The sequence below is a fragment of the Aegilops tauschii genome, chromosome 7 (assembly GCF_002575655.3).
Source record: "Aegilops tauschii subsp. strangulata cultivar AL8/78 chromosome 7, Aet v6.0, whole genome shotgun sequence".
NCBI lineage: Eukaryota > Viridiplantae > Streptophyta > Magnoliopsida > Poales > Poaceae > Aegilops > Aegilops tauschii.
The window spans coordinates 101274711-101287611 of record NC_053041.3 but is presented as its reverse complement, the minus strand read 5'-3'; the positions used below and the strand labels follow the sequence as shown (position 1 = coordinate 101287611).

The 12901-nt window shown below is 47.1% G+C and overlaps 1 protein-coding gene and 1 non-coding gene across 3 annotated transcripts; both read left to right on the top strand.

The window, feature by feature from the left end:
• Positions 1-3757: 3757 nt before the first annotated feature.
• Positions 3758-6029, top strand: LOC109750036 (uncharacterized). 2 transcript variants are annotated; one of them, XM_020308986.4, is made up of 3 exons: positions 3758-4211; positions 4306-4421; positions 4551-6029. In XM_020308986.4, the coding sequence occupies exons 1-3, from the start codon at positions 4041-4043 to the stop codon at positions 4912-4914; spliced, it is 651 nt and encodes a 216-aa protein (XP_020164575.1). In that variant the 5' UTR covers positions 3758-4040; the 3' UTR covers positions 4915-6029. The 2 variants fall into 2 exon arrangements, with proteins under 2 accessions (XP_020164575.1, XP_020164582.1); XM_020308993.4 differs by having other exon boundaries at positions 3787-4211; positions 4309-4421.
• A 6176-nt stretch (positions 6030-12205) lies between these two features.
• On the top strand, positions 12206-12365 carry LOC120970013 (U1 spliceosomal RNA). The gene has a single exon (XR_005764786.2). It is a non-coding gene; the product is annotated as a U1 spliceosomal RNA (small nuclear RNA).
• Positions 12366-12901: the final 536 nt, after the last annotated feature.

Sequence of the window (12901 nt, the reverse complement as noted above, 5' to 3'; positions counted from 1 at the left end):
TTTGGACTATGACCAAGAAATAAAGTGTGTTTAGGCTAAAAAAAGTGCTACAAGAAATCTCAGTTTGGGAAGGTTCCTGTCTAATTTTTCTTTCGTTTTTTTTTCAAAAAGTGTTTAGAACTTTAAAAATTCATGTTTAAAAGAATAAGAAAAATTTAAATGGTTGGACTTTAAAAAATAATATCCATCTTAAGAAATTTCCATTTTTTTGGAATTACTAAAGTATGTTCATGTTTTTAGAAAATGTTAATGAGATTTCAAATGTCTTTTTGTATATTTTCAAAATCTATTGATTTTTTTTTAAAAATGCTCATGTTTTTTGGAAAAAAAACTCAAAAAAGATTCGTTAATAATAAATCCAAAAAACGCTCAAAACCACTCAATACATTGTTCCTCAAAACACCTTGTGTGAAACTTGGGAACCTTGAGGATTTTTGGGCTCAGAATATGGAGAAGTCTGCTGTTTTCCCAGCAATTCGGCTTGTTGGATGTTGATTCGTACCAAGAAATGCAGAGAAGCATGGCTTGAGGGACAATATGGAAACTCGGATCCGAAGATTGAGGAAAAGGCATGGACTATAATGTAGCACCATAAAATACAATCCAAGGTCAAGGTTTTTGCATTGAGATTAGCAAGGCAAAGTCTGTCCACTGAGGATGTTGGACATCATAGAAACATGGCAGTCACGAGTGTGTGCTCCATATGCTAATGCATGGAGGATTCTTGGAGAGATTCCTTGCTTGAGTGCAGATGGTATGATGCATATGGGTATTAGTGGATGAAGAGCTTCACCAACAAGTGTTCATTTTTGCTTGAACCAAGAGCTAAGAACTGGCTTGTTGAGATGGAGGAAGCTCTAATCGAACATTAGTATATCAAGTTGATTGTAACGTTGTGGGCGATCTGGAAGCCTAAGCGTGATTTATCCACGAATCAATTTTCCACAGCTCATTTGCCACATGCGACATCACTGCAAAGTGCAAGAAGTTAAAGAGCTTGAAGAAAATAGAGAAGTAGGGCTGCGTAAACAACTGAGGGGGGCTCAGGCCAAATGGATTGTGCCACCCCAGGTGATGTCGAAGGCAACATTGAAGATCTAAAAAAAGGCAACATTGAAGGTGCTCTGTCTACATGGACTAAACGAAGTGCATCTGTTGCCATTTTCAGAGCGGGCGACAGGAGCTTCCTGGGAGCATCAATCCTTGTCGTTAAGGCGGTAGTTGAACCATCATGTGTCGAGGCGGTAGTTGAACCATCATGTGTCGAGGCTATTGCGTGCAGAGATGCTATGTGCTTAAGGGATGGACTTGCATGTAGGGTCGGCGGTGATTGCCTCAGACTGCTTAGCTGTGTTGCATGCAATCGAAGATGGTTCAATGGAAGAACATGTTGTGATTGTAAATGAAGTTAGAAAGATGAAGAATGAAGCTCGTAACACTGTTTTTCGTCATGAGTGCAGAGAGTCCAATATGGATGCTCATAGTATTAGCTAGAAATTTCTAAACTCTGTGATTAATTATTAATATAACTCGGGCGTTTCCCTAAAAAAGGGTGTGGTTAGAACTCAGTCGATTGAGACTTAACCAAGTCTCAGTCAAGAGACACAACATATAAGCAGGAAGAAAGAAAAAATTAAAGAAAATTTTACACGCATCTCCACAGAAGATCTCACGAATATAACATCAACGGAGAACTTTGTTAAAACTCAGCCGAGTCGACTGAGATTTAGCAATGGGCGTTGTATATGAGCTCCCGTTGTTTGGGACACCATGTTGATATATTAGGATGGGTCTAAGACCCATCTAACAATTTCTGAAAATCTATAAGGGCCCATGTGGGTTTAATTGGCACTAGGAGTGAAAAGTTTAGTCCCATTTCGAAAGTTGGAGAGGAGTTGGACCTCCTTATAAGAGTTTCTCTTCCTCATGCTATGGAGTTTGAGAATAGAAGAGGCCCCGCACACTCCTCCTCCTATTTTTGCCAGTCAGTAACGGAGAGTTTCTGACAGCTGGGCCGTGATCTGAGACGTCGGATCATCGGCTGTCATGGACTCGGACGTGGGTCGAGCCCACGTTTCTTCACGCGGCTGCGCCTATATAAGTGTGCGGTGTCTCCTAACCCTAGCCGCCACAAACAGATCACATCTGCTCCACGCGCACTGCCCACCGTCATTCCTTTGCTGCTTCTGCGCCGGTGACTCCATCCCGTCTGTCGCGTACACGGTCGACGGGAGAGCAGGTCTCCGAAACCCCGCCTCTTCGGATCCTGTACGGGAGAGTGGCGATTAGGTTTTTGGAAAGCGACTACGCGACTGCTCGCCTGTGTTCGTCTACTTTCTCTACGTCAGCGTCATCTTCATCATACCATGTCTCAGTCCGACGCCGACCGTCTCGCCGCCGAGAAGCTCAAGGCCGACAAGAAGGCCGCCGAGGTGCCTGACCTACTAAAGGGTATAACTCGTTTGTCCCGCTCCTATTGTTTTCTGTTTTAGCCATGCTAGCGTTATACGTAGATCTATCTGCAATTAGCGTAGTATGTGCTTATATGATTAAATATCCGTATGTGGTTATTTCTGTCAATGCCATGCTAGTGATTTATTCTTGGATTAAAGAACTTGCCTATTTACTCAACACACTACTACTGACCATAATACTCTGTTTCTGGGACTGGAACACAAATTTTTTCTTTTATTTGAGAAAGCTTGAACACAAGTAGCGTATCAGAGAGAGGGCTCGCGCCAAGAGCGCATCAGAGATGCCATGCGTGTGCTCTAAACAATAGGATTACGATCCCGTAATCCGTTTCGATAGAGTATTACTAAAACATAATAATGTGATATCACGAGCAGCAAGCATTTGGGGATATGCATGCATGTGTAAGGAGATCGTCACGATCACTGTCTAGGTGGCGACACGAGCACGCACAGCACGAGAGCCGCGAGGCACAGAGGCTGCCAGCAGTGGCCTCCTTCAGCCCTTCACGTGGCAGGCCTCAACCCACTGCCGAATGCACCAAACAACGTCTCTGTTCTGCTCCAACCCACTCCCCGGCGCTCGACGACGCAGGAGCAAGCGAAACCGGCCAATCGATCGATCCCGTGTCGTGTCCAGCACCTGCACGGCGCGATCGCGACGATCATGTCGATGGACGTCTGTGGAAGCCAGCGGAAGACGGAGAAGGCAAAACGGTGCCGGGTCTGGACTTTGGACAGCGGCGATGGCAACAAGGCGAGCGCGAGCGGCGGGTGGTGGGACAACTGATGAGAGCGAGGTCCCGCCGCTGCTACCCGGAAGCTTCCCGGAAAGAGGCCTCGTCCTTGTCGTTGGACTCGACTCGACAGGGGTGGAGGAGCTTGTCCCCGACGCATTCACTCCCTGCCCGATCATCGCTTGCATGGGAAGGAAAGCTCCATGATTGTACTACCCATAGCCCGGCCGAGCCACTGTCGCTCCGATCACGGCACTGTTCTCCCGATCGATCAACCGGGCCGATTTTCCATGTGACTGAACCGCGCGCGCCAGCGACGGTTTTGGCACCTCCAGGGTAGACGGATGGTTCAGTGCGGATCGGGATTGACCGGCCGGGCGGCGTGCGATCCGACATGACCCCCACAATAATTCGCCTCGCGCGCCGGTGGATTTCCCTCCCGTCCCGTCCCCGGCCCCGCCCGCATCCCATAATGCGATCCCGGCCATCCCCGTCACCATCCATCCATCACTAATTAAGCTGGCTGTGGACTCTGGTGCGCGCCGCGCGGACACGACGGTTATAAAGGCGCGCGCGAGGTGAGAGAGCCTTGCAAATAAAGCCACCCCCCACCACACACCACGCACCACCGCTCTGCCCCCCGCGCCGATCGATCGATCACCATACGAGACGAGGAGAGGCCCATGGAGGCGCACGCGGCTGTCCCGCTTCCTCAAATGGCCGGCGCCGCCGCGGCTAGGTCCTGCGCCCGTATGAGCAGTGCCCGCGGTTAGGTGCGCGCGTGCTCACGTACGTGCACAGTGGTCGGCGTCTTTACCAACGTTGGTCCATCATGGCCGGGATGCTCCCCGGAGTGGAGTGCGCGCGGCGGCGGCGGATGTGGCAGGGCGGGGGCGCGGGGGCCGACCAGGCGGCCGCGGGCACGAGGCGGCTCTCCTTCTGCCTCTACGCGGCCGGGCACGGCGCCGCGCACGCCGTCGGCACCGGCAGTTCCGGCAGCAAGGTATGCAGGCGGCGAGCTTGATCGGTCGGTCGATCGTCTCGTAGGTTGTTTTGTGTGTGTAATTCAGAGTTTGAGACGGGGTGAACGTTCGCAGCAGAGGAGCGGCGCCATGGACGGGTGGGCGCTGGACAGCAATGCCCGGGAGGCCAAGGAGCGGCTGGACCAGAAGCTCAAGAGCAATGGCACCGGGCCCGACACCGTCATCAAGAGGTGGTTACTCAAGTTGATCGATGCCGATGCGAGATTCGGTTTCTTTTTGTTCTGCTTCACTCGCCAGTGTGATCGACGTGCGAAGCAAAGGGATTAGTTAGACGTCTGATCGGTCGAACACTTCCGCAGGCATCACAGCACGGGGAGCATCAAGGTTAGCAGAGGAAACGGAAGCGGCGGCGGCGGTGGCGGAGGGGGCTCGTCGGCGACGGTGGCGACGGGCGTGCAGCGGGAGGTGTACTCGAAGAAGGGCGTGATGAGGCGGCTGATGAGGTGGAGCCGGCTGCGGTGGGAGGCCGCGGAGCAGGCGGAGTGCGCGGTGTGCCTGGACGAGTTCGCCGCGGGCGACGTCCTGGCGCACCTGCCGTGCGGCCACCGCTTCCACTGGGGCTGCGCGCTGCCCTGGCTCGAGGGCGCCGCCGCCGCCTCGCACTCCTGCCCGTTCTGCCGCGCCGCGGTGGACGCCGGCGCCGGCTCGCACGCCGCCTCCTAGCGACGCCCCGCTGGCCGGGCCATCGGTTCGACGCCCGCGCGCGCGCCACGGCGTCCCACGATGCCGTGACCGGCCGGCCCGCCGCCAGCATATGATGCATGACCTGCCACGGCGAAGAACCACTTGTATTGTAGGATGCATCGCCGGATCGATGGCAGACACTTGGGAACGCGTACGGAGAGAAGACGGCCGTGAAAGAAATCCTGGCCGGCGCCGAGTTGCATGGTTTTGGGCGCGTCCGTGCACGGTCCGGTTCTGCCATTTCAGTTCTTTTCCGGCGAGCGGTGGCCGATGAGGTTGTTTTGGCGGGCATGTACATGCAACGGTTGTCGGTTGGCAATGTCAGTCCGATGTGTCACACCATCCTTTGGTCAAGAGTAAAAACTGTAGATTAAGAGCTTAGTTATAGCAAGGGTGGGACTTTGTAAGAGGCGCGATCATGCTTTCGCCAAGCGTGCATCAGCATCAGCTGTTGAAGCTGAAGAAGGCGTGGCTGCCGCTGAAGCTGACGAAACTGAAGAAGTCGTGGCTACTACTGAACCTGACGAAACCGAAGAAGGCGTGGTTGCTGCTGAACCGGACGAAACTGAAGAAGAGGAAGGGTGCTCTACTCCGAATGGCGAGAGCCAAACGGAAGGAGGGCAAGCTGCTGGGCCCCGGAGGTCAGACAGACCCCTTGCGTCGTCGCACAAGTATGCTGGGAAAGAACGGGTCACGTCATAAGGAGGGACCTACATGCAAGCGAGAGTATAATTGGTCCCTGCTATATACAGAGCTCCCCGTTGAGTGTTTTTGGGCATTGGGTGGATCGTCGAACTGTAGAACTCTTGAAACGGGCTCACGCCTCGCTTTATATGTAAAGCAAACATCACAGTGCACGGCCCCGCTTTATCTGTAAAGCAAACATCACAGTACACGGCCAAACGATCGTGGAACTGTAGAGGCCTGAAAGGGGCAAACCACTCTCTTCCCTCTCTTTAATTCCTCCTTTCTTGTAATTCCGAATCTGAGATGTTGAGATGAACCGAGCAAGTAGATCCCTTGATTCCCGTGATGGTGTAGCACGTTTGTAACAAGGATCCACTCCGAAATACAAAACTTTGTGGACTTCGTCACTCTTGGGGACAGTTCTTTTTCGTAATCTTCCATCAGCAAACTTCTCACCGTAGGCTTAGGATTTTCGTTCCCCAAAATGACTTAAACTCTTCCGCCCACACAAACAACAGTGTAAGGAGCCACAAGAGCTAAACGACAGAGAAAAAAGTTTTAAATGGCAAGAGGTATTGAATGTTTTATTTTGCTTATTCATGTAGTTTCTTCAATCTACATAATCAAGGCACGTAACAGTCTGACCCACACTTTCCTCGAGTATTTTAAAAGCAAATATATTTTTGAACAGAGGAAGAGTAGCAATTCCTTCTCAAAACATGGGCATGAGATTTGTCATACTTTGATGAGGTGGCCATTTAAAACTTTCTAAGGTACCTCCTACTCATTTAGTACTCCCTATGTCCCATAATATAAGACGCCTTTGCAAGCTAAACCATATCTTACAAATTGTCTTATACTGTGGAACAGAGGGAGTATCTCCCTATTTTTTTTTGCGTGGTTTTTTTCTTCTGCGTGGAGTATCTCCCTATATAAAGTTGTCTTGTCATAACCACCACCATTCACCCATGTGTTAGCTTCCACCTATTTTGCTTTGTGTCCATCAACTATATTTATGTCATGCATCATCGTTTGTCATGGAGAAAACTCGAATAACCATCCCTTCCTCACCACCCACCGATCATCCATATGTCAGTCTTCACCTCTCTGCTTTATGCTCATCAATTGTATTTATGCCATGTGTTATTGTTTCTTAAAGGAAGAAGCCTCAAATAAGATAGAGACACTAAGGGCCCGTTCGGAAGCTCGCTGGCTTCCAAAGCTAGCCAGCTTCTGCAGGGAGCCAGCGTAGCCAGCTTCCCACGGGAGCCAGGTGCGTTCGGCGGCAGAGGAGAGGAGTTGTGCGAGACGCTGTGGTCGGGCTCACCAGGCTGGTCTTTCAGTGAAGAGGAAAACGTTTCGACCAGTACTTCGGGGTGGCGTTGGGATGTAATTTTGAGGAACTTCTACTTCTGCCTTTACTGAAGCTGGTCTTCCGTTGCTCCACAAAATTGCAATGCAGGATACTTTTCTCCACGGAGTTGGCTTCTTGGAGAAGGAGTGTTCGGCTGGCTTCTCGCAGGGATTTTAGGAAGCTGGCTCGTGGAGCACTTCCGAACGGGCCCTAAGGTGAGCCTCGAGAAAAAACCATTGTTTATAAAACTTTGAGCGAAAACTTTCTAGACGTATTGTATTGTCTCTTAATAGTTGTTCGATACTCCCTCTATAACTTAATGTGAGATGTTTTTAACAATATGATAGTGTCAAAAAAACGTCTTATATTATGTTACATAGAGAGTAATACGCCCTTTGTTTCTTTTTAGTCTGCATATAAGATTTGGTCAAAGTCAAATTTTACAAAGTTTGACCAACTTTGTAGGAAAAAATATGAACATCTACAATACTAAAGCTATATGGTATGAAAATTAATTTCATGATGCATATAACAATATTGATTTCATACTGTGAATCTTGATTTCTTTTCTATAAACTTAGTCAAAGTTAATAAAGTTTGATTTTGATGAAATCTTATATGCAGACTAAAAAGAAACGGAGGGAGTATATAGACCATTGCGTTCTTGGTCTTGGACCTATTATTTTTCACTAATTGGCCTCAACTATATTTCATACCACCCCCGTCTTCAATGTTTTTTTCTCACTTGTTGTCGACACACTCTTCACCACCTCTCCGACCTGTGTGAAATCTTCTTAAAAAATAACAAAATACCCTTGCAAATATTTACTAGTGTGACAACACCTAGAAGCGTGACACCAACGGGCAATGGTATTTACATCTGAAAAAAAAGGCAATGGTATTTCTTTTCTGGCTTTGCCATGCCTCTCCCGTCAAACATTGACGATTTGTCGGAGTCAACTCTCCCGCCAGGTGAACCAGGAACACTTACTCGAACTGAGGGCATCTTCAAAGCTGACCTGCAAATGGCTCTGGTATATGTCCGTTTTTATGTCCGGGCATGGCCCACAGACATGATGCGGGAGAGAGACATCCAACGCTTTTCACAAATTAATCCTTATTTGTTCGGTTGGGAGGAGAGAGAGAGGAGAGGTGACCATGCATGTGTGAAGACAGAAAATAAAGGAGGACCACGTGGTGGCTTTTTGTTGGTCAAGTGGATGTTCAGACAAGGTATAGCTCCCCACGTTTGTCTCCGATTTGCAGGAAAACGAACGTTCAAACTACTTCACGGACTGATGGGGTCCTCATTGAATAACAAAAATTGACACAAACGGTCCAAACATCCAAACATATACCCGAACTTTGAGGGTTTTGTTTGAAAATGGCCCGAAACCCTAAACCCGACTTGACAACGACATACATGCGAGGCGAGGAAACTATATTGAGCTCAGACCATTTCGTCTTGTTCCACAGCACAAATCACCTGGAAGGACAAGTCACCTCTTAGTTAAAAAAATTCCACACATGAATGACTTCATTTGGCGAGAAACCTGGCAGGAGCACCGCCAGTTCTTACATAGTACTTCCCTTTTAGTGATCTAAATGTTTTTATATTCCTTTACTAAGGGAGCACCAAGAATTCATTTTTATCATTCTTCCACGCTTTGGTGCTAGGTTTATCTCATACTGGCGAGACGACGGAAGTTTTTGTTTTACAAAAATATCATATCTATTATAAAGATTTACTAAAGTACAAAACACCCAAATATAATAAAAAATACATCAAGATCCATGAAAAACTGAACGACCGTTGCGGCCGCCAGAAGTGTCAGATAAAAAGAACTCCGGTAAGAGCATCTACAACCGGGCAACCCAAACCGGCCTCAGACGTCTGGGCAGACGACCCGATCACTGACCGGTCACGAAAATTCGACCCAGACGGGCGCCTCAAATGATCGGACTGGCCGACACCCCTCATATCCAGCCTAAATATGGGATGGATATGAGGGCACCGGACGCGTCTGCCATGTCGAACTGATGATTGGGTCCCCACGGAGTCGTCCGAAAACCCGACGGTCCGACGAACGTCTCCTCCAATGATGGGGGCAAGAGGGGAGGAGGTTGAGACCTATGTGAAGACCGGCACGCTCTTTGTCAAAGTGGTGATGGATGCGAAGACCGACACGGAAGAGCCACAAGAGCCGGAGCTGCGACTGCAGTCCATGTACGGGCACCGGGATCGTGGAATGCCCGGGCCTGGATTTGCCTAGTCTGTATTTATCTGTCTATCTCGTCAATTCCAATGACCCACGCTCCCACGTAAAAATGATTTTGTCCGGTTGCGCTTGCGTCCACGCCGATCGACCACGTCGCCGCCTAGCTAGCCACTCGTGCAACTTTCTCACCGTCGGCTCGGTGAATTTAAATGGCGCGCGCGAGGTCGACGACAAACTAAGCCTCCTTTACGAACGAGCGAGGAGTGCCAAACACGCAAGCAAAACTAGACAAGATTGAGAAGCACGTACGGCCGGCCACATAGAGGGAAAGCTTACCACAGTTCTGGCTGACAACGAGGTTATAAACCTTCAACTAATGTAAAGCGACCGCACTACGGTCCAATAATGGCGGGAGAAGAGGCTGCCATTGGCTGATGATCCATGTGGCCATGTCACACCCTGACAAAAATGTTGGCACCTTCTCCAAAATGTTCGCATCAATTTCGTTTTTTTGCCATGATTTCACATGGTCATGAAATTTTGCAAGCTAACAAATATTTTGTCAACGTTTCACACAAAAATAATTCAGAATTTTTTAAATTGGAATTTCGTTTTTTACAATTTTACTGTTCACACGAGCTCACATGAGCTTGGGGTGTAGAATAGCCGCGTTCACACCTTCTTCCCTTCTTGTCTGAGATTTTCTTTAACAAAAGTGAACAGCTGACAGCTGTCGTGTCCCTTGAAAGAGAAGAATAGCTTTTCTTGATAAATTTTCTACTATAGGACAAAAGGTGAGGTTAGGTGCTCACTAGCAATGGTTCTAGGAACCACTGGGCCTTACTAAATCGGATCTCAGGAGTCGCAAGACCAAAGGCGCCCCATCGGATTATGCTAAAATCCACGTTGATGCAGCGGTGAGCCAGGGATTTCCTTGAAGAGGAGAGGATGATGCATTATAGTAGAGATAAATATTTCCCTCAATTAAGAACCAAGGTTATTAATTCAGTAGGAGAACCAAGCAACAGCTCGTTAGCAACACCTGCACACAAACAACAAATCCTTGCAACCTAACGCGAACAAGCGGTTGTCAATCCATTGATGGTTACGAGCAAGATTAAATTATATAGTTTTTGATAGATAGATTGAAAAAAACAAAATAAAATAAATAAAAGAAAAACGCGACAAGGTATTTTTGGTTTTAATATATGATAAAAGATAGACCCGGGGTCCATAGTTTTCACTAGAGGCTTCTCTCTTGAAAATAGCATACAGTGGGTAAACAAATTACTGTTGGACAATTGATAGAAAAGCAAATAATTATGACAATATCCAAGGCAATGGTTATATATAGGCATCGAGTTCGAGACAAATAGACCGAAACGATTCTGCATCTACTACTATTACTCCATACATCGACCGCTATCCAGAATGCATCTAGTGTCTTAACTTCATGGAAAAACGGAGTAATGCCTTAAGAATGATGACATGATGTAGACAAGATAAACTCATGTATGAATAAACTCCATCTTTTTACCCTTAATAGCAACAATACATACGTGTCATGTCCCCTTCTGCCACTGGGATTGAGCACCGTAAGATCGAACCGATTATAAAGCACCTCTCCCATTACAAGAAAAATCAATCTAGTTGACCAAACCAAATCAATAGATCGTAGAGAAATACGAAGCTATATTAATCATGCATAAAAGAGTTTAAAACTCAAATAATATCAATGGATAGATCTGATCATAAACTCATAATTCATCGGATCCCAACAAATACACCGCAAAAAGTCATTACATTAAATAGATCTCCAAGATCATCAAGGAGAACATTGTATTGAAGATCAAAGAGAGAGAAGAAGCCATCTAGCTACTAAATATGGACCTGTAGGTCTGTGGTAAACTACGCACGCATCATCGAAAGGACAACAAAGGTTGATGTAGAGCCCCTCCGTGATTGATTCCCCCTCCTGTAGAGTACCGGAGAAGGCCTCCAGATGGGATCTCGTAGTTCTGGAACTTTGCGGGGGCGGAAAAAGTATTTTGGGCGTCTCTCTAATGTCAGGAGAATATTTTATTATTTATAGAGGTGGAATTAGGGTTTGAAGTTCCACGAGGGGCCCACAAGCCTGGGGGGCGCGCCCCTAGGGCTTGTCGCTCCCTCGTGGCTCTTCTGGCCTCCTCCTAAACCTTCTAAGGTCTATTCTGGTCCAGAAAAAATTAATCCAAAGTTTTTTCTCCGTCTGGACTTTGTTTGATATTGATTTTCTGAAAAACCCAAAACATGCAAAAAAAAACAGCAACTGACAGTGGGCACTAAGTTAATAGATTAGTGCAAAAAATGATATATAATTGCATATAATGAGATATAAAACATCCAAGATTGAACTTATAATAGCATGAAACAATTAAAAATTATAAATACGTTGGAGATGTATCGGGGGGGGGGGGGGGGTTCGGCGTCAGCAGTGTGTAGATATCATAATGGTAATTATCTTGTTAGTTCGTCTCTAGTCATTGTCTGCGTTAGCGATCCAGTGGCGTTGGAGGGCAATGGCATGCCGAGAGGCTCTATCACTAGCAGCAGATCTTCACCTTCATAACTTTGTTATTGCATGTGATTCAGAACAAGTTGTGGGAGACATCAAACAATGTAGCCAAGGCGGGATAGGAGCACTCATCAGTGAGATCAATACCAGAGCAACTTCTTTTAATTATATCTTTACTTGAGGTTCATGGAGTCAATGTTGAGGCACACAACTTAGCTAGATTTTCTCTTACTTGCTCCGAGTAGTCATGTTTGGTTTGACCAACCACATGACACAAATTGTATCCCACTAGTTGTGGTTCTTGATCAATAACGTTGGTTTTACCCCTCAAAAACAGTTGTGGCTGTAGGAAGCGAAAATATAACAAATATTTGGTTTTTGTCAGGCATGGAGAGTTTAGCAAGATAAACGAGGAGGAGGCTGGTATATAATAGGAGGGTAGAGCAACCAAAAAACATACTTACCTAGACGGGGTCAATGAATGATCAATAATGCTCATGGCCTAGATTGATGTCTCACATTGCACATAGTGAGCATGTCGATCTATCATCTCCTTTTCGTGGGAGAGTGAACGTCATGATTTGTGATAGAGGGGCAACTGCCCGCTCGACCCCTACAAACTATTTGATTTTTATTGCAATTTTGATGCCATGTGTAGTATCTTTTTTTTTTGCTTTTTTGAAACAGAGGCATATATTTGACTCATCCATCAATTAAGAAGGGAATAGAGTTTGGTTTACACATGCATATGACGACATATGCCCCCCCCAACATTATATTATGTTGTTTCTCGGCTTCCTCGGTTATCCAAAGTTTCACTTCAAGTTTGATATTGTTGAGAACGATTGAAGGAGGGGCGCTCTCGTGACTAAAGACACGGGCGTTCCATTCATTCCAAATGGTCCAAGAAATAAGCATTGTGAGGGAGGCCACGTTCTTCCTATTGGGGATGCACTTGGCGGATAGATTGACCCACCACTCGACAAGGGAATGCTCCAAGTGCCAAGATGTGGTATGAGTGGCCCCAAGGTGAAGCCACTCATTTGTCAAAATTCCATAGCCTAATAGTGAAGCGGCACTCAAAGAAAAGGTGCATTCCGGATTCTTGTTCTCTCTTATAGAGGGCAAAGACCAGCGTTAGGCAACCCACGC